At 43.8% G+C, this 21,360-nt stretch overlaps 1 protein-coding gene across 1 annotated transcript in view; it reads left to right on the top strand.

The window, feature by feature from the left end:
* Nucleotides 1-346: 346 nt before the first annotated feature.
* Nucleotides 347-21,360, top strand: part of agrn (agrin) — a 281,668-nt gene continuing 260,654 nt past the window's right edge. The window contains exons 1-2 of the mRNA XM_030054836.1: nt 347-831; nt 2,684-2,945. Coding sequence (XP_029910696.1) covers nt 631-831; nt 2,684-2,945 — 463 coding nt within the window. The 5' untranslated portion in view covers nt 347-630. The remainder of the gene's footprint in view (nt 832-2,683; nt 2,946-21,360) is intronic.

The following is a 21,360-nucleotide window of genomic DNA, read 5'->3' as shown; positions in this document are numbered from 1 at the left end:
ATGCATCTAATACAGTTTTCGCCTCCAAATGATACTGGAGGAAGGGAAGTGGGGCTGTTGCTACAGATGAGGAGGCAAAGGCGCAGTCTGTCCGTCTGGGGGCGGCGTTGGACACCACTTTCTGCAGGCATCCCAGCCCCGCAGAACCACCCTACCCCTACCCCTACCCCTCTCTCCACCACCTCCGCCACCCTCACTTGTCGGATCAGCAATTCAGATTGCATGCAAATCCAGGAGCGTCATTGTGAAGGAGTGTGTGAAGAGAGAGAGAGAGAGAGAGAGAGAGAGAGAGAGAGAGAGAGAGAGAGAGAGAGAGAGAGAGAGAGAGAGAGAAGTGCAGTGCATTCCTGGACAGAGATCCCTGCCCCTTCCTCCTCCTTCTCCTTCCTCCTGGTCTCCCAGCCGGCGGCGGCAGAGAGAGGGACTTAAGCCCGGGCTGCAGATGCGGGGAGCTCGGCTGCAGAGTGAGAGAGAGACTGGTAGCGTGTAGGGAAGTTGGGGAAAGGAGGCGCCGTGCGATATTCGAGCCCGTTGTACATCTGAAAGAGTTTGGAGTTTGTTTTTAGAGGCTCCGGGGGGTAGTCTGAATTTTAGGGAAGTTAACTTTTTTGTTTTCTCCGTGTAGTGGTCATGGGTTCCCAGCGGAGGCTCCGGGCCGGCCGGACAGCGCTGCTGCTCACGCTGCTGCTCACGGCTCTGTGGCAGCGCTGCTCTGCAAGTTGCCCGGAGAAAGACTTAGAGAAAAGGGAAGAGGAGGCCAACATAGTTTTGACCGGCACCGTGGAGGAAATCATGAACATGGACCCGGTGCATAACACGTACTCATGCAAGGTAAGACATGTTCTTCAGGTCAGTCTCATTTTGAACGAGTTTGCCAGAAAATCAGAGTGAAGTATCCGACGTTGAGTAGAATGTAATACAATGCAACAAGGGGGAAGAGGGAAAGACACCTGCTTCTTGCACGAAAACCACCAGGGAATTGGTGAATATGTAATAATATCTTAAGGCACATTATTAGGATACAAATCCAGTTTACCCTCAATTAGCTGATGGAGGCCATTTCCAGTGCAGCCTCTCATTTGCATGGACCACTTGATTGAAAAAACAAAAAACAAAAAACTTGATTTCACAGAGCAATAGATCCATAAATATTTTTTGCAGAATTTGCAAGGGTACTGACATAAAATCCACTTCTCATCCAGAAATAGATAGTGTTTTTTTTTTTTTGTTTTGTTTTTTTTATACTCACCAATTATGTAGCTACAGGGGAGGCCTACTCGACTATGTAATCATCCCAAACATGTTGCAGCAACAGAGTGGCCCCTTGCTGTCCCCTGTGTGTGGTTCTCACTTCATTTATAGTCATAACTGCAAATCTGAAAAGCTGTAACTTATCATTTGCTAGTAATTGCAAAAGATGACAGATGACATATTCTCTGTACAAAGTGTTGCTGACTTGTGTGCCAAACCTGTATTGATTTTTCCTCAAATGAAAAAGATGCCTTCCTATAATGAATTTTGTAAGGATACTATAAATCTCCATTGTGATATTTAATCAGCCGAGGAAAAAAATGTCATATCACAATCAATTCACTATTCAATTCCATAGGTACAGTTTTAGGATTTGGAAGAGTATCAGAGGAATATTACAGTGATTTATTTGGGAACAGACTTACTTTAAGTGGCTAGTGTTGACAAGTGCTATACTGTATCCATATCAGTGAAGATGTTCAACCATGCATTACAATGGCACTAACAGTTTTGTTAAAAGCATTTGTGACAGTGTGATAATATCAGATTCAAGAGAAATTAACAAGTCAGTTCTGCTTAAAAGGAACTGAGCAACTTGTGTAATTATGCCTCTAGCTAATAGACTACATAATAACACACACAGAAAGCCCTCCGCTCTTCCACAAGCAAGCAAATTTTCTGTCATGGCCCTTGTCTTACTCAGCCCTTATTGTTTGGCTGTTCTTTGTGAAACTATATTTTGCACCATCACAACAGACTTGTGGTATACCACTCTGTAATCTGTCAGAATAAACAAGTTGTGTTTGGCTGTGGAACTCGACTGTCTCTCTCACTTGCTGCTCTTTGCTCAGCATCGACTTGCTTTCTGTCCCATGATGGATGAATGGAGTAGATTAGAGGCACAGGGCTCTCATTCTGAAAACGGAAACCACCGCCTACTGCTGAAAATAAGACAAGACAGCTAACGTGTAGGGAAAGGGCCCTTGATTGTATATAGAGCAGCTTTTGCTGCAGTAACTGTGATCCAGTAACCATGATTCTATGTTATACAGTGCTTTGCACAGGCTTTCAGGCTATCTGGGCTGTTGTCAGGATAAGAGACACAAGATCAAACATAGAAAAGGACTACAGAGTGCAACATAGAATCACTATTAATATGTAATTATATCACTTAAGGAAATATTTTCATCTGATGTTTTGCTGGGCCACTAACGTGATTCAGCCCATAAACAACATCTTCCTTTTCAAAGGAGCAGATCCTGTGAAGGATTTTGACTAGTTAGAGGAAGCTAAGCACTATTAGATTATCAGCTTATAATCACAAGCACATACACTGAGTTGTTTTCTAATAATGTGAAGTGTGAGGTGTACTTGTGGTTTCACTGAAATGCTAAAACATACTCTCTCTCTGCTGTCTCCCTGCCGGCTAAAGGTCAGGGTGTGGCGCTACTTGAAAGGGAAGTCCGTAGTCAATGGTGATATTCTTCTGGATGGCGGCAACAAGGTGATGATTGGTGGCTTTGGTGATCCTGGGATCTGTGACAACCAGGTTGCCACAGGTGACACCCGCATATTCTTTCTCAACTTGGCCCCGGAGTTCATGTGGCCTGCACACAAGAATGAACTGATGCTCAACTCTAGTCTGATGAGGATTACCCTGCGTAACCTGGAGGATGTCGAGCACTGCGTCGAAGGTAAGCAGCCATTTTGTTGCTCCTGGTTCATTCTGAACCATGTAGGGTTTGGCTTTCTTAGTGCATGGCAGACAGTAAATACCCAGCAAACAGGCCTGCACTGGCCCTGTATGGGCCCACTTAGGGCAGCCGTAAGGGCCCCCAGTGGGCTGCCCGCGCAGGTCCCCTGAGAATTTGCTCATTGGCAAAACGTTGGCCCGTCAGTGCTGGTCCCGCATTGGCAGCCCACATTAACCCCTAAGGAAGCCTGCACTGGCCCTGTATGGGCCCACTTAGGGCAGCCGTAAGGGCCCCCAGTGGGCTGCCTGCGCAGGCCCCCTGAGAATTTGCTCATTGGCAAAACGTTGGCCCATCAGTGCTGGTCCCGCATGGGCAGCCCACATTAACCCCTAAGGAAGCCTGCACTGGCCCTGTATGGGCCCACTTAGGGCAGTCGTAAGGGCCCCCAGTGGGCTGCCCGCGCAGGCCCCCTGAGAATTTGCTCATTGGCAAAACGTTGGCCCCTCAGTGCTGGTCCCGCATGGGCAGCCCTCATTAACCCCTAAGGAAGCCTGCACTGGCCCTGTATGGGCCCACTTAGGGCTGGCTACAGGGCGCACAGCAGGCAGCCTTTACCTAGCCTTCAGGAAGCCCTCACTGCCCTCACTAGGCCCACACTGATTTTGCAGTTAAATTAATCTACAACAATAAATCAGTTCCACACATAAATGTATCTCAGCTACTAGTGTAGTTTCCTTTGGGAGTTCCATACATCTAAAATGGATGCGATCATTGATATATATGCATTGTCAAAAATGTACAATAGTCAAAAGGATTCAAATCAATTCATTTATTAAATACAAACACATTACACTGAATGAAAAATGTTCTCCTCTGCACATTACAGCCTTATTCATTTAAGACATCATCACGTTCAAGTTCAAGTTTGATTTGTCACATGCCTGATGTACAAGTACAGTCGCAGTGAAATGCAACGGTGAGAACTCCAGCACTGTACAAGTAAAATGGATAAAAAAGAAATAAAAATAGAAAGAATATATATAAACTCCTATATACAATATACAATTACAATTATGAACATAAGTGTGCATTAGTAATAAATAGAAGTAAGAAAGGAAATAGAAAATGAATGGATGGATGGGAACGTGAAGGCACTGACCCACATCCATTTGAGCTGCCAATACAATGAAGAGAAACTCACTCCGATGGAGGTCCAGGGTCAGCATGACACCATGAACCAAGTGGCAGAACCTGACGCCCGGTACTGGGATTCAGGAACTGTCCGACTTGATCCAGCCCTTCCCCTCCAGTCTTTGCGTGTTGCTATCTATCAGTAGTGTATTGTGTAGTGTAACAGTTGCAGTTGCAGTCCGTTCGGGAGTGGGGGTGAGAGTGTCAGACAGCAGGGGGTAGTAAGGTGAATATGTAGAGACTTACATACTGTTGGTGACCCCCTAACTCTTCCTACTAAACATGGTCAACGGAACATCAGAGGAACTGCAGTCAAAATTCAAATATGAATGATTCAAATTCAGTTACTAGTGGCACATTTTTCAGCCCATACTTCAAACAAAAAAAAAGCAAAAACTGCAAAAACTCTGACCTCTGATGCTGAAAATATATTCTTGTGTGCTGCTAACATGTCCATACTTCTGTTGAGGTGATGTGTTGATTGGCAAAGCTCACTCTTCCCCCAAGGTCTCTTGGGTAGTCAGCCGACGATGGTAGCGCTCCATTCGTCCACCCACTGTCTCTTGAATTCCGTAGCCACACCTTAATCTCATCCTCAACTTCAAAATCCTGAGGACTTGGCTGGAGGGAGCATTTTCTTACAGCCTCTGAAACATAAAAGTAAAGGGGCCTATATAAAATACTGTGAGTAGTAAGCAGTATCTATATGCCATATGCAGGGTTTCCTCTAGGATTTTTGACCCCCCCCCCCCCCCCCCCCCCCCCCCACCCACCCACCACTGAACAATATATTAAATTATTATTATTATTTTCTTTTTAAATGTAAATTACTTATCAAACAGACCTAACAATTCAGCTACCAATGAATAAGCAGTAGTATGCATGTGATAACAGAGATTGAAAAATAAGCCGAAGTGATACCTCTTCTCTGAATAGACAAGCTAAGCCAGTGTGCTGCTGTAAGCCAGTGAAAATAGCGCGGAGTGGGAACTCTTTGCTTTGTTACATCTATGTCAGTGCGCTGCTGTAGCTGGAAAGTTTCTTTGCTGTTGGACTGGTACGGTGCCGGTGCAGTTGTTGTAATGTTTTTTCTTGGTGGTGCAGGTGAAACCACTGGAGGGGTTGTGCCTCCCAGATTTGCTTCCCTCCATGTGATTTTCTCCAGACATGCGTCCATATTCCACACAAAATAGCATTTCATTCAAATTATGTCAAATTCGGTGATATTCCGCGTTAAAAAATAGATTGCCTTTTATTTGGCAAATTTCGTGATCACGGAAATTATAGGCCCTACAATGTTAACATTAACGATAACATTAGGGTCGTTTTCACAGGCTTGACCAAAAAATTGGATTAAATTTAATCTTGCCCAGGTACCTTTCTCTTGCCCTTTTCTCTCCCTCTGCGAGCGCACAGCAGTAATAATCAAACAGGCGGGTGATGACTAAAGTTAATTGCAGTGTAATGTAACATTTCATGATATTTAAATTATCATTTCAAACTGATTATGATAAGTATATTTGCACAAATAAAGGCTACATAGCCTAGATCTGTGTATATATATCCATTTAAAATTGTTTTAACATCTGGAAGAAAAAAAAAATCATCATTCCGAAGGTGTGGCGGCTCGCCACGATGAATTAGGCTACATGTAGCGGAAACCCTGTGAGAAACAGGATAATAAGGACCACTAACCCAGGGGTGTCCAATCCTGTGCCATGGAGGGCCGAGAGGCTGCAGGTTTTCATTCCAACCAAGACCTCCACCAGAGGCCTGTACCATAAAGCTGGATTAACATAGCCGGGCTTTCTCTTACTTATCTGGCTTCACTTAACCAGACATCCGCACTCCAGATTTTCGGTACCATAAAGCCGGCTATCAACTCGCTAATTCAACCCAGGCTTTTCCAATCTAGATCTGTGTGCGCTCACATAAAAAGGGCGGTGTTTGCTGCATGCGACCAATCGCAGACATGGAAAAATCTACCCGAGCCGCATACCTTACAACGGCGGAGCAGACATCAATAATCCAGGCAAAAAGCAACACAGTTGCAGTAGCCAAAAGACGCAAGGAATGCTGGCAAAAATCGCCGACTGTGTCAATGCGTAAATTAGTGCGATTATAATATTACTTCCCCACCATGACGGCACGAGTCGATCTGACTACAGTAACATTTGTGTGTTCAGTAAATGAATGTGTCTCCCACTCAGCGGTACACTCCTGCAGAGGAACTGGCCCTCTCTCATAGTGAGGGGCGACCCTCGCTGGGCCGCTGCCTTCAGTTTGAGTTTCGTCAGAATCGTCACTTTGATTCAACTGGTTTTGATATTTCATTTTATGAACCATCTGACGCCTCGTGTTTATTCTGCTGGTTAAAATATTATTTCACTGTCACTTAAAGACAGTAAAACATTTAGCATCAACTCCCATGTGGACTTTTCAGGGCAGACACCCTAAATACTAAATATGAGCAAACTAATGGAAATCTAAAGGAGACCAGAGGCTGCCGTGTATTTTATCAGACTTTTATTTAACCCTCTGAATTAAATTCTCCTCATTTATTTTCAAAAACATTTTTTTAAATAAAAAATATTACATCAGTCTACAAGATAAATTATTGGTTGGGCAGTGCGGAGTCATAAGTTAAAAAAAATACAAGAAGAATTGTAAAATGTATTAATTTGAATTTTATAAAAGAAGAAGAAAGGGAAAATGGGCAGGCCATTTTCCAAGAGAGCTGACTGGTCAGCAGGTGGGGCTTTTCTACCTGCTGAGCTCTTATCCTGAACTTAGCCTGCTCCGGAGCAGGTTAGGTGTTCAGCATACGTTACCACGGCAACGTAGCCCGATAAAAAGTAAGCCACCTTTATGGTACAGAAAAGCCAGGGTTAAGCCTGAAGTTAGCTCACTAAGCCGAGATCCAGCTTTATGGTACAGGCCTCAGGTGATTTCACTGATTAGCTCCTCCTTTCTGATACAAGGTGAGGTGATCAGTGAAGTCACCTGCTCAGTCACCTAGCTAGTTCGAAAAAATGGCGAATGGTCGGAATCAACTAAAACCATATTCAAATACAATCCCAGGAGAACACACACTATGACAATATTTGCTGTAACATTAAACTTTAAGATGAAACATTACAATTAAAACTCACCTCGGGAAAACACCACCTTCAGCCAGGAGACGTAACAGTTGCGTTCTGTTCCGGTGAGGCATGTTGTGAAGAGGCTCAAGTGCGTAGTGATATATGGCACCTCTTCAGCAAAAAATAGTTCCAAGCATGTAGCGCTCTGTCGCAGTCATTGAACTTTACATTTGTAGCGTAAATAAATAAATAAATAAATAAATAAATAAATAAATAAAAATAATAAAATAATAAACCATTTAATTTTGTTCCTAATGTGCAGGGTCATATATTTCTTTTAAAGCTTTGAGTCTTTTTGATTTTAATTCAGTTTTTTATTTATTTTTCTCTTTTTCTTTCTTTTATGACTATGAGCCAATGGTTGGAAGCCAGACATATTTTTACCAGCAACTGTAAAATGGTAAACTGTTAATTTTGAACCCTGCTAAACCTTTTAAAACATCAATTATCTATTAAAAATTATAGGCTTTTCTTGTTAAAAACAAAGAGTAATATTTGTTCATGAGTTTTTAAGTGATCATGTGCAGACACAATCCAATTTAAATAATGGATTTTTTTATGCTTTCTGTGCAGAGGCTATAAATGCTGTGTCTCTCTGAATTTCAAATTACATAGAAAAAAAAAAAGCCGCCAAAGCGTGGGAAATGACTTTGGGCTGCCTGCACAAAACCAGCATGGGCCCAACGGTACAAAAGTTGCTCTGGACCCAAATGGGCTGGCCCACACTGGGCCAACATGGGCTTTCTGTGGGCAATCCGCTATTATGGGCTGCTTACGGAGAGCCTGTGGTGAGCTCAGAGCTTTGGGCCTTGCCTGGGCAAGCCAGCACTGGGCCGGTGTAGGTTTGGTCTGGGCTGGCCCTAGCCCACAGTGCCCGCAAAAAGCCTGCATGGGCCCATCGGTACAAAAGTTGCTCTGGACCCAAATGGGCTGGCCCACACTGGGCCAACATGGGCTTTCTGTGGGCAATCCGCTATTATGGGCTGCTTACGGAGAGCCCGTGGTGAGCTCAGAGCTTTGGGCCTTGCCTGGGCAAGCCAGCACTGGGCCGGTGTTGGTTTGGTCTGGGCTGGCCCTAGCCCACAGTGCCCGCAAAAAGCCTGCATGGGCCCATCGGTACAAAAGTTGCTCTGGACCCAAATGGGCTGGCCCACACTGGGCCAACATGGGCTTTCTGTGGGCAATCCACTATTATGGGCTGCTTACGGAGAGCCCGTGGTGAGCTCAGAGCTTTGGGCCTTGCCTGGGCAAGCCAGCACTGGGCCGGTGTTGGTTTGGTCTGGGCTGGCCCTAGCCCACAGTGCCCGCAAAAAGCCTGCATGGGCCCAACGGTACAAAAGTTGCTCTGGACCCAAATGGGCTGGCCCACACTGGGCCAACATGGGCTTTCTGTGGGCAATCCGCTATTATGGGCTGCTTACGGAGAGCCCGTGGTGAGCTCAGAGCTTTGGGCCTTGCCTGGGCAAGCCAGCACTGGGCCGGTGTAGGTTTGGTCTGGCTGGCCCTAGCCCACAGTGCCCACAAAAAGCCTGCGTGGGCCCCACTGGGGCATGTTTGCAGGGTACCCTTGTCTAAGTGGTACACCTTTCAAATGGAATGGACATCATGTGGAGACTCTAGAAAAAGTAATTTAAGTAAAGGTAATTAACAAGCTAAAGAGTATGTTCAGTAGGTATGATCAAAGTAACTTTGCTGTTTAGCTGAACTATATACTTTATGCTGCATCAAGATTTGTCATTAGTGTGTTGGCTGTGAGAAATTTTGCATAGGATCCAGGCCATGGATCCAAGGCTCAAGGTAATTGTGAATCACTTCAGGTGGCAAGGATTTAATATATCAGCAGGTGTTGAAATTACATAGCCTCAGGCGCACACAGTCAAAGTTTCCCAGCACTCCATGAAATGGGGACACCTGAGTCATTTTAGGAGCTTTGTTGCCATGGTGAAGTTCCAGCCTTTCCCTTCCCGGGCCAGCATAGCCTTGAGGAGGGTGTGCCTGACTCTGATAAACACCTTAAGGACAGTGTTTGAGTGGAGTGAGGGACCACTCCTCACTTTTGCACATAGTCACTTGGCCATTTTATGAAGTCAGAGGGGAAGCTGGTAAAGACTCTCTTACTTATAAACCTGAGTTATTGTCATGGAACACAGTTTCCGACCACTCTTTTTACAATGTACCTTCATGTTCTCACCATTTTAATGGTCAAACGCTGGCTTCACTGTAAAAGGACAGCCAGAATCACTCCGTGTTCTAATATTAACCAAATCACACAGAGACAGAGTGTGCAGTATAGTAGGAAGCACACTCAGACAATGAATTAATAGATCAGAGTTGTCCAGGCATGAAAAAATGCCATTTTTAAAAATAGTCTTCAAGGAACTTCCTGAGTTTGGGAAGGGAAAAAGGACATGAGTTATCCATTTCAGACATGGCAGCTGTTTATTTGTCTGATTTAGATACCAAAACCCGAGTGTGATACGAGTTAATAGGATTCTTTCAGTCCTTTTTTGGTTGAGAAATCATTTGTCAGGCACTATGAGACGAACCAAGCAACCATGTCTAATAAATCTCAACATCCACCATGATTGTGAGCCTTTGTCGGCCCGTGCCCCCCTATGCCAGTGAGCAAGGATTGCTGCTGTTTGATTGCTACTGGTGCTTGAAAATACTGGCAGCTGTTCAAGTTTGAATCCAGCACTTAGGCAGGCCTGGAATACCAGGGGAAATGCATGCGTAGTACGAATCACCTTATTGAAGGCATTGTGGGGCAATCAGAGTTTCAGACTTGTAGTCTCTATATTTTTTTGTGCTCCACTCGGAACAAACCTGGGTGGCAGGTTATTCCAATGGATGAAGCTTGTTTGCAGGGTTTAGCAGCATTTGGCACACACATAAAACTTCTTCTGTTTGTCTGTCCAGGCACGAAACACTGCACTGCTAACCTTTTATTCTGCCCCCTTTTCTTCTTTTTTGATTCCTGTTGTGGCAAGGGGAGTTTCTTGGCTCTGACAAACTGTCTAGAATGTGCCCTTTTTGTTGTTGGGGCCCCTCTGTTTGAAGAGGGTTTTAATTCACATAACCTGATGGCTGGTTAGTTGTAGCCGCTGCTACAAATTAAGACTCAGGAGAATTTGCTTATCTGTTGTTAAAGTGCAAGAAATAACTGTAAATGACAAAGCACTGAAAGTCATGGGTAAAACATCAGCCAAACATTTTGTTTTTTGCCTCTTAAAGTCTGATTTATCCTTATATTTCCCCATAAAGGTACAGTTACAAAAAGTTTTTTTTATTCCAAATTCTGCAGCAGTGTCACATACATATTGTGTATCTGCTGGTTGCAACACTTCATTAAAGCTACATCACACTTGTGAGTGGAATATTCAAACCCGAGAAGCTATTGTTTTATGGCTGTAGCATCACAAATAAAAAATAGAAAAAAAAAAAGAAAATATCTAGATGTCTTGTGCATCATTTTACACACATTTCCCTGGAATTCATATATACATATATTCGGTATCTTTGGAAGCATTGGGATCTCCACTAGAATTTAAGATTAAAAAAATAAACATAAACTCATCAATGGGAGCAGCAGAGTCACAGCGATTAGATTTCTGACAAGATTGATAAATGAATGTTCAGTTCTGTATTTTTTAAGTATTGCACTAGTGTTAGGGAGGCTCTGGGGTGTAATATGGATCCAATACAAACATGCACTGACCTATAAGTAATACAACTCTCAGGTTCAACCACAAGATGAAATCTGTGTTTGTTTTTTGGGGGGTGAAATTGGCCCAGATAATTAGCTGGCATGCCTCAATCCGGTGGAGAATGAGCTTTGAGGTTCGCTCCAGTGCAAAGTTTTAATTAAGAGAGTCAAGTCAGATCTCATCCGCTCTGTGCAACCACTACCCTAGAGACTCTGGGATGTCAGTACAGTGGGACAAGACTCTACCTGCCGCAGCACTCATTGTACCCTCCTCTCCTTTCTCCTCATTCTTGACATTTTCGATAGCTAGGATAGACTCAGGAATGCCTGGCAGAGAGCTAGGTGGGGAGGCGCATTGTCTGAGGTGGAAGAAAAAAGCCTTTGTATAAGCTGATCTTGTAACCGTGAGTTTTGAGATGGACACAGAGGAGGAGGGAAATAAGATGAGTGATGTAGAAATGAAAGGAAAAGACATTGTGCAAGACAGAGCGTAAAGGAATTCTTTGTACATGTGTGGACGTGGAATGCCAGGGATGTTGTCTTTGTCAAGGCATATTTGCAGGACTTTCGATCAGAGCTGTGGGAAGGTAGATGCCTCGAGGCGTCATGTTTCACACTCTTTCCCCTAGTGTGCTCTTTACGCTGGGGGGGTTACACTTTTGGGCCACTCGAACCCTGTGTGGGATCACTTGGCTACAGGCTTTCATCTGCCTAAGAGCGCCTTCCCTAGAGGAGTGTTTACAAGATCTCAGTAAACACTTGCACCGCCGACAAGCTCTTAAAACACTGGATGCCATATTTGCTACCATGCAAAAGGACCCCCCTGCCTTCTGTTTTCTAATGTCTTATCTCTGCTTGCTGGGGCCTTTACAGGCCTTTCTGTGGCTGAATTAAGAAATGGAAATAGCAAAAAGCGAAGCTCTTAAACCCCAAATACACATCATACGCATTGTCGAATGTGCACCTTGCAGGGCCCGATAAGCAGAAGGCCCTTGGCAGTGAATCTCTCTTCTTTTGTTTGCTTCTGCAGCTACCATTCACTGAAATTGTACCACATTCAATTATGCACAGAGTTGTCAGATAATGTGTCAAAATCAAACAGAGCCATTTGCCGTGTCTTTCAAAACACAATGAAGTCATGGTTTTTCAAATTGAATGAAGTGGGGTGGTGGGTGGGGGGTGAGGGGTGGGGGTGTTCATGGCTCCACAGAATGCCCAGGGCTCCACATTTTGTGAAGAGGAGAGAATAAAAGTAATGTGTATTTTGTCATTTCTCCTTTTCCACCACCATGTTAATGACAATGAAGAGAAATGGCAGCGGTGTGTTTGTGTGTATGTTTTGTTGTGTGCGTGTGTGTGGTGGTGGTGGTGGTGGTGGGGGGGGGGGGGGGGGGGGGGGGTAGGAGGAGAGGAAGTCCTCTTGATGGAGAAGTGTTGAGCGCCCAGGGAGATCTTATCTGTCTTGCTCTGTTTATCAGCTGCTTTTGTTTCAACTCGACTTGATGCTAAAGTCTTTCCCTGAAGGCCCTGTTGGAGGACAGCAACAAAGGGCTGCTTCTTCCTTCTGTCTTCATCTCTTCCTCTCCCTTTTTTGTCTCTCTCTTTTTTAGAGGAGCAGAGATGAGCAAGTCTGTAGTCAGTGCATAGTCATGCAACAGCTGTCTGTGGTCGCATTTAAGAAAAGATCATTTCTTTGCCCGTAAATTCCAGTCAGATTGTGCTGCAACTATTTAAGTACCTAACACTGAGCGTGGCTAGTGTGTTGCACTGACTGGACAATCAACAGTACCCGTGGGATATTAATGAGCTGTGTTTTACCACTGTACATACCACTGGCTCTTTATGATGTGTGTGTGCAGCAATCCAGAGGCTCAAGGAGGAGTAATGGGGTTAGCCAGCCCTGTCAAGAGTGTGATAGGGTTCCTGATTTGCCAGCAGGTGGTCTTGGTTAATGATGGGCAAGCAGACAGTCCTGTGGAATGCTACTTGGGGTGGGTGGGATGTGGGATGACTGTTTGAGCCCCCCTTCCCCTTCGCTGAATGAGTCTCTGGAAAATGCTCTGCTTTTTTCCCACTGTTTGTGCAAGGAGGAGGCCGAGAATGTCCTGGAATTCCCAACCTGCACAAGCCCCTACCTGGCTTCCTCCTCCCTCCCTACCAACCGGATATGTGAGGCGGTAATGATAGAATGATAAGGGAAACACAGAGGAGAGCAAAGACTTTGATTCTTAGTTGCAGTATCTATTTGTGATTTTTTTCCACAAGGTTCATGCTATGTCATATGGGAGGCAGTTGAATCCCCCTGTTTGAAGAACAAAAGCAGACTTGTGTTAAAAGGCTTTCTGAAAAATGCAGGGATTGTTTGCTTTGAGATAACCAGGGATTGTTTTGTCTTAGGGGTCACTTCACAGCTACAGTTAATCAGTGACTGGGAGATGACTCATATAATGCCATGACAGAATGCCAGCCTTAGGTTTAATGCTAGTCTCATGCCTGCAGTTGATTGTGTAAATATCATCTACCACCTGCTCATATTTTAATTTGACCAAAACATTCAGCAGACCGTTGAGAACATCACCTCTGCATAGTGAAACACGATTACCCAGGTTTCATTCCATTTTTGTCGCTCCCCAGTAAAAAATGTCTGGCTTGTGTGTAATCCCAAAGGGGAAATGGAGGGCATTTTATTGTGGCGCTGGGAAGTGTGTGAGAGCACGTCCAGCCCCACCCAGGTGACTGAGCTAAAGCACCAGGGTCTTGTGTCTTTATCCTGACTATGTCTGCACAAGCAGCCTTTTGTCTCCTGGGAGTCATGGGAAGTCATGGATCCAAGAAGACTGACTTCAAGGATTGGGTTTTTCTCAGGGTTCTTGTATGGATTATACTTTGAGAGTGCATGTGAGTGTGCGTAGGCGTGCTTTAACTCTTTTGTACTGTGGTATACCCACTGTCAATGGATGTACCCTATGTGGCCTATGTCAAGGCATTTATGCAATGAAGTGGACAGGATTGGATAAATGGAAAGACATGCTTACTTGAGTGGATGGAAGGCTTTGATGAGGAGGAAAAAAAGCAACAAAGGCTGGGGGAAGAAACAAGAGCAGTGGACCTGTTTGCCAGCTAGCCCAGAGTCTCCAGAGTTATTGCACATTTTAGATTTTAATTAAAATGTGGGAGCGGAGAGCTTGCTTGGCATAGCGATGAAGGACTCTGAAATGAAAAAGTCATGAAAGATGGAAGAGAGCAAGGGAGGAATGGACCACTTACTGCAGTCTGCTCCCCTTGGCTTGACTCCCAGCCCAAACCAGGAGTGTATCACTCACAGGCTGATAAGAATTCTAGATGGTATTGATAGTATGCAAAGATACGTACATGTAGTGACATGTCTGTCACTATAGTGAGATGTTAACATGCTCACAATGTATATACATAGACATACAGTATAACAAATAAGCTGTGAAAATCAGATCTTCCAAAGACATTGTCTCTTTCTAAGTGACTTTCATCATATATTGGTTCACAAAATACTGAGTACAAAATAAGTAAGGATTTCATATAGCCCTTAATCTGTAAAAAACTTGTATAATGTCTTCTTGACTAGGGATGCACCGATCCAATATTAGCATCGGATATTGGCGCCGATATCAACATTTTACCCTATCTGTACAAGCAGCCGGTCCATAAGACTGATCCTTCCCCTTTAAATCTTTGCGACATGGGCTCCGTCATATGGCACACGTGCCGCGAGAGTTGATTGAGTTGAATTGCAAACACAAGCACAAAAGGGTCTGCGATATGGAGGTATTTCACCCTTAGCACGCCATCTAGCTCGACAGCAGTTTGCAATGTATGTAAAATGAATGTTGCCAGGGGTGGTGGTAGCGCTGCTAGATTTAATACCACAAATTTAGTCAAACACCTCCAGAAACACCAGGCGAAGAAGCACGAGGAATTCCAGCAGCTGAACAGATCAAAGGGAGCCATCGCTGCTGTTGAGGTTTGTAGCTTCTTAAATCAACGATGATATCGGATCGGTATCGGGTATCGACCGATATGTAAGGCCACAGCATCGGTATCGGCATTGGAGCTGAAAAAGTCGGATCGGTGCATCCCTATTCTTGACTCAAGTAAACTTTGCTGTACTGCTTATCTTGCTCCCTTATGGACACAAGACATTCAAAAGGTTCCAATTAGGGATCAACAAATTATCATTCGTATTCCTAAGTTTTCAATAATGGGTATTGTAATTTTGATCTACATGATGGCTGATATTACAACTACTCAGACAGCGCTTTGATTCACCTGCCTCTCCATCTTAGTTTGTAACCCTTTGTAACCCTTTTGTCCATCTTATGGACAGAAAGATTATAATTTTCATTTAAGTTGTATAGGATTGATTCATTTTTATTTATTTGAATTTTAAAAAAAATTCTAATTCCAGTGAGTTGCCCTGCTTCTAGATATGTGATGTTCAAAGTTGGGGAGCCATTTATTTGCATTATTTTCTCTACTGGGTGTAATGGCTAGCACTGTCGCCTCACAGCAAAAAGGTCCTGGGTTCGATTCCTGGCCGGCTGACCAGGTTCCTTTCTGTGTGGAGTTTGCATGTTCTCCCTGCGTCTTTGTGGGTTTCCACCGGGAGCGCCGGTTTCCTCCCACAGTCCATAGACATGCAAGACAGGTGAATTGGACACACTAAATTGTCCCTTGGTGAATGTGTACGTGAATGTACTTGTTTGTCTGTCTGCCCTGTGATGGACTGGCGACCTGTCCATTCCCCGCCTTCCACCCAATGATCGCTGGAATAGGCTCCAGCACCCCATGTTTGTTCTATCAAAGCAAGGTTTGTGTTTCTGCTCTGAATATCAGCCCTAAATACTGGTTAATGGCATCCTTGACTACTAATAACCGAAAGCAACACCTAAAAATCAATAACGGTCGATCCCTAGTTTGATGCTTCTTATGCAATGGATCATGTGCAGCGGTTTCGTCTTGAATGCACCCTTAGGCAGCCCAGCTAGTTAAAAGAATTGTTTCTTGAATCACCTTGCACAATGTCTCCACCAGCACTTTCCCTTCCCACAGTGAGGTTAAACCAAGTAATTATATCCAAGGTCTCAGTTCTTTCCATGTGCCCTACAAGCTGTCTATCAATCTAGACCTCATTAAACAAAATTCATGCAAAACCTTTTTAAAAAAAAGAAAAAAAAAAAGAAAAAAAAAACACTGAATTTTTCATTGACTGAGGGCATTACAATCCACAGTGCACTTGGGAAATTATTAAAGTCTTTTGATGGTGAAGGTGACAGTCTGGGAAAAACAGAGATGTTTGGAGGAAGTTTTAATATTAGCTGGTCTTCAAGTCCCAGATAAGCTCTGCTGTTGTTTAGGAAGACGAAAGTGGAACTGACCTGGGAGGCTGAAGGCAGGGTCTTGGATGTACAGTGACCCGGAAACTTCCCTCCTCCATCCCAGACATAAAGAGCTCAGCACAGAAGTCTGCATGGGATCTGGGTTCCCTCTGGAGATCTGGATCTGTGACAAAATTCCAGCTTCAAAACAGCATTTCCAAAGCAGGGCAGCTGTTGTGGCAAGTGTGGCTACTTACTGTCAAAATGCCAAAACATCAGGGTTAGAAAAAAGGATTTTTGTGGGTCTCAAGGGGCACAGCAGAAGCCTAATGTGTTCTGTATTTAGGTCAACATAGCTGTCAAACCAGAGTGTCTCAGAACAAAGAGACAACAAAAAGGCAAGATTCAAGAAAAGTTTACTTTTTTCTACCTGAAATACCATTTTGTCATGTGATGCATCTTTTTGATATAGTTTGTACTTGAAATAGATGGAAAGATGGGGGGAAATGCGAATTTCTTCTTCAGGTGGAGTACTTGGTGAAGTGCTTTGAGGAGTGGCTCCAAACAATTCTGCTTTTCACAGAAATCTAAATTAAAAATTTGCCAAGTTGTCTACCCAGTGATAGAGTGCAGTCAGCTGTCTCATGATTTGTGGATCATCTTGGCACAGTGTGTAGATATTTGCCAAAAGGATTTAAGATAGGAAGATAGTAAGCTCATATTGTGAAATTCTTCTCAGAAGGAACTAGTTTACAAGTTAATCCTTCCATTTATAAGAGATGATATGTGATGGTATGTATGACGAATCTGTGGCTGACAGCTTTACAGAACAGAAACCTAAAGTGTTCCTGTAGTCATCAGAGTTCAGCAGGTCAAGATAGTGAATTTTTCACCCTTTGTTTACTCAATTAGGAAGACTGGTGCAAATAGGTTACCTGTTGCTTAATTTGAAGCAAATGCCAAGGACAAGCTCTAAGACATTATGTATGGAAATTAAACAATACACAACTACCCTTAGGTGGGTTGAAAACAGGAAGAGCCCAATTCTGAAGGTAATTACATTCTATCTCAACATAGATGTGGCTTAGCAGTGAGCTGACCTGATGCTGGTAAATATTTAAACCTGTCCTGCAGGGACTGATTTCCTGTTGTCTCGTGCTGTGCACCTGCTACATACCACTGTCCATGAGCCTGCCAAGAGGTTAATTATAAAATAGTAGTAACCTTGTTTCCACTGCAGGTTTCAAAAGCCTCACTCGTACTAATTTATATGCCAGTCTGTCATTTCAAACAAACATTACTTTCAATCTTACTTTATTAAAAATTTAAGTTTGAGCCGGCCTTGAGAAGTGCCATTTTTCCCTGCTGTGGAAAAGATGATGAGATTGGCGTGTTGCTTCTGATGGTATCTGATGGCCCTTTTTGACTGTAAGAACTTAGTGAGACATGCTGCGACATAAAGGCTGTTTCAGTTCAGGTTCTGGAATTGTTTCCATTGGCAGCAATATGTTTCTTGGTGAAGTTCTTGGAACCTAATTTTTGCCCTGCCTGGGAGGGCATACTAAAATCTGAGATTAAGAACTATGATTTTTGTGGGGCATTTTTTACACTTCAAGGTTGGTTCTTCATTCTCTGGGAAAAAAACAAAAGGCAGTCCCTGAGCTTCACAGGTTCTGGCAAGTCCCAGGTTATGGAAAGTTCCAGGTTACCCCTTGTAGTTGAAAGGCGCCATAACTGTTTGCAGGAAGAACTACTTGTTGAAGCTCATTCTTGAACTCCAGCTTCCTTGAAAAGTAAAGACAGCATGGAGCTGCTAAAGTCATAATAGATATAAAGAGTACCTTGGTTGCCTGTGTTGGTGAACTCTACCCTATATCCTAGGAGAAGGAGCCTGAGTTAGTACTGTCTGTATTGTAATGTTACACATACAGGATGTGGAGGAGACTTGACAGCTGGGGGTCCACGTTCACAAACACTCACAGTTAGAGAGGCAGAGGCATTTCCCGTGCTCTTTTGCTTCTCAGCCATCACTCCCGTCACCATCACTTCCTCTCCTCCATCCTCACTTCCTCTCCTCCATCCCTCATTTGTCTCTCTGTTGATGGACCGTCATGGTGAACCCAGGAAGATCAACCCCTCTCCCTTGTGACTTGTCTTCCACATTTCCTTGGGAAAGGTTTGACTTATCTTTCCGTCAGTATCTATTTGTGTTTCTTCTATCTTCTAGTGTCACCCTCACTCCTGTTCTCACGTTGTGATGGTCCGCATGCCTGTCTCTCTGCATCATAACCTGCTCATGCATCTGTCTGTCATCATCTGTTGTTGAATATGCCATTCCTCGTGCGTACGAGACGATCTTGTTAGCTTTGTTTTTTGTCTTTGCACCTACATGACAGTGGCAGGCGGAGCTTATTTATGATAGCTTGTTGTTGACCCATCAAGGTTTGGTTATTGTTACCCACCCAATATTATTACCCACAGACACACACACACACACACACACACACACACACACGCACACACACCGTCTTCGTTCTCACAGTCATCATCCTCCTCCTCCCTGTGCTCCCATCTTGAAGTGGGTCCACCTGTAATTAGACTGGAATCCCATGACCTGTAATGCTGTCATAGCCTTAACAACCAGGTGCAGCTCTTAGAGACTTGAAACCAGCCGCTGACCTAATTCCAGATCTTTCTCTGCTTCCTCAAGTCATTTTTTTTTTAATATGTTTGAACAGATGCTCTTGTCTAAATTGACTTGAACAAGGAGGTAGGGGTCTGGGTTCAGGTCACTTTTCCAGGATTCATGGCTGTTCAGGAAACATCATCCACTTTTGCCACCTTCCCTAATGTGTGAGGGCTAGTTTTGCATTCATGAATTGTAGATAAAGAAGAATTTGTGCTGTGTGTGACTGCTGGAAAAATCCACGAGATGACACTCTCCCGGCATCTCTGCTGAGAAACCTCTCAGGAATCTCTTTCGCTCCCTCCCTGCCGCTCACCCATCTAGGCTGACAGATTTGCCTGGCTGGAGTGGAGGCACTAGGCCTGCCCTTGTTGTTTTAGCCAACAATGGCAAGGAAGTGATGGCTTTCAGAGGCAAACAGAGATATCTGGCAGAGGATGTCTCAGTGGCTTGAGTGTCTGCATACATACACACACACACACACACACACACACACACACACACACACACACACACACACACATACACCGGCACAGACGCACACAGTTGACAGACTTTACGATTGCAAAATCAAACAGACAGATATATGCACACACACATAGTCACACACCAAGTATGTCTCATTGTTTTTGACCTAGCTTTTCACAAATATTTTTCTTTTAATATGCATAACTCTACATCTCTCACACATTTCAATTCACAACAGTCTTTACAGTCATGTGTGACTAATCAGGCTGTGGTTCCGTGTGAAGTGAAGCATATCTTATTGAAGTTGAATAAGCACATAAAAGGTACCTGTAGAAAACCCGACTTCACATGATTGTACTGATAATTAGACACAGAAAAAAAGCAGCGTCTTCAAGGGTTCATTTAGATAAGGAAGTCCTTCTGCCTCTAGCCATTAAAGCTCCAACAACCCTATGTTTGGTTAAAATAAAAAATGAAGAACTAACTGTTACTTATATGTAAAAAAAAAAAAAAAAATAGTGTTAATGAAACCTCTAATTTTGATGTATTATCTTGGACAGCCAGTGTTTATGGATTCACAATTATGTTTCCTGCCTGTGTTGTCTGCTAATGACAAGTGGGAGAAACTGGGGCTTACAAAAATTCCCACATCCTACTGTAATGACCAATATAAGGCTAAGACAGTCTGGCCAGTAATATAAGAGAAAGTCAAAGCAGGAAAGAGAGTCAAAGTCCAAGATCGGAGGGTGTGAGTGATGGAAAGAGTCAGGAACATACAAAGAGGGAGATATAGAGAAAGAAGGGAAACAAGGGAAAGGGGCAAATACAGTATGGTGATAAAAGAGAGGGGGGCACAATATGGTGTTAGGGGAAAGAGATAGCCAATGAAATGAGTTTAAAAACATTGCAAAAAAGACAAGCATATAGGGGTTAATTGAGAGGGTAGGGTGAGAGACACAGAACTAAAAACAGACAGGTTCATTGATAAGACATGAGAGAGTGAACTGATAGCTCTTTTCAACCGAGGCTGGTTCTTGAATTTGTGTCATTAGGGACTCTGGAAACAAAGGTGTGAACTAGTGAACTGGCCTGTGTTTGCACCAGTTTGGAGTGGAACCATTACAATGGAGGTGTTGCCAGTTTGCTGGCCACTGACTCTGGCATACTGTGACTGGACTCAGCCCCAGTCTGCTGGATTGCTGTTTTGCCTCATATTACCCATACTACCCTGCCTTAGGGATGGCGAAAATGGAAAATTTTCTTGGTCGACCACCGGGCCTCATTAATCGGTTTATTTCGGTTAACTGAGAATATTATTTTACTGTCTGTAAACCATAAAAGAATAACCGCAACAAATAGAAGCTAGCAGCGCTAGCACCGGCGCCATTGTCTTGCCCCGGACGCATACCACTACGTCCGCGACAAGCAAGATTGGCTCGTTTCTCCCGTAGATATCTATAATATCTATAATATAATTATAATATACTATAATATAATTATTATCAATATCTATGGTTTCTCCGGTCTGTCTCTACCGAGCTGAGCTCTGTGCATAATGACGTCATCGAAACCCGGCAGAGCGTCCCGTCGCCATGTTTACCGTATTAAACTGTATGTAAGCGCAAGAGCAACTTCTCCGCCTTCAGGAACAGTTGGAATTTTTCGATCGATAAAACCTTACGGTAGTTACGGTATTTACAATCTGACATGCGCATTTGTGTCGGCGACGACACATTCGGACTAGAGTGCCTGTAGAGAGAGAGTGGCGACAACTCCGTTCACTCCAACGGTTCCGTTTTTTCACAGCAATGGCGGCGTGAGGAGACCCTCTCTCTACAGGCACTCCAGTTCGGGCTTAAAGGGTTTTTAA

This window comes from Myripristis murdjan, chromosome 7, assembly GCF_902150065.1.
Source record: "Myripristis murdjan chromosome 7, fMyrMur1.1, whole genome shotgun sequence".
NCBI classification, from domain to species: Eukaryota; Metazoa; Chordata; class Actinopteri; order Holocentriformes; family Holocentridae; genus Myripristis; species Myripristis murdjan.
The sequence above is the reverse complement of the archived record's forward strand: the minus strand, read 5'-3'. Positions and strand labels throughout refer to the sequence as shown.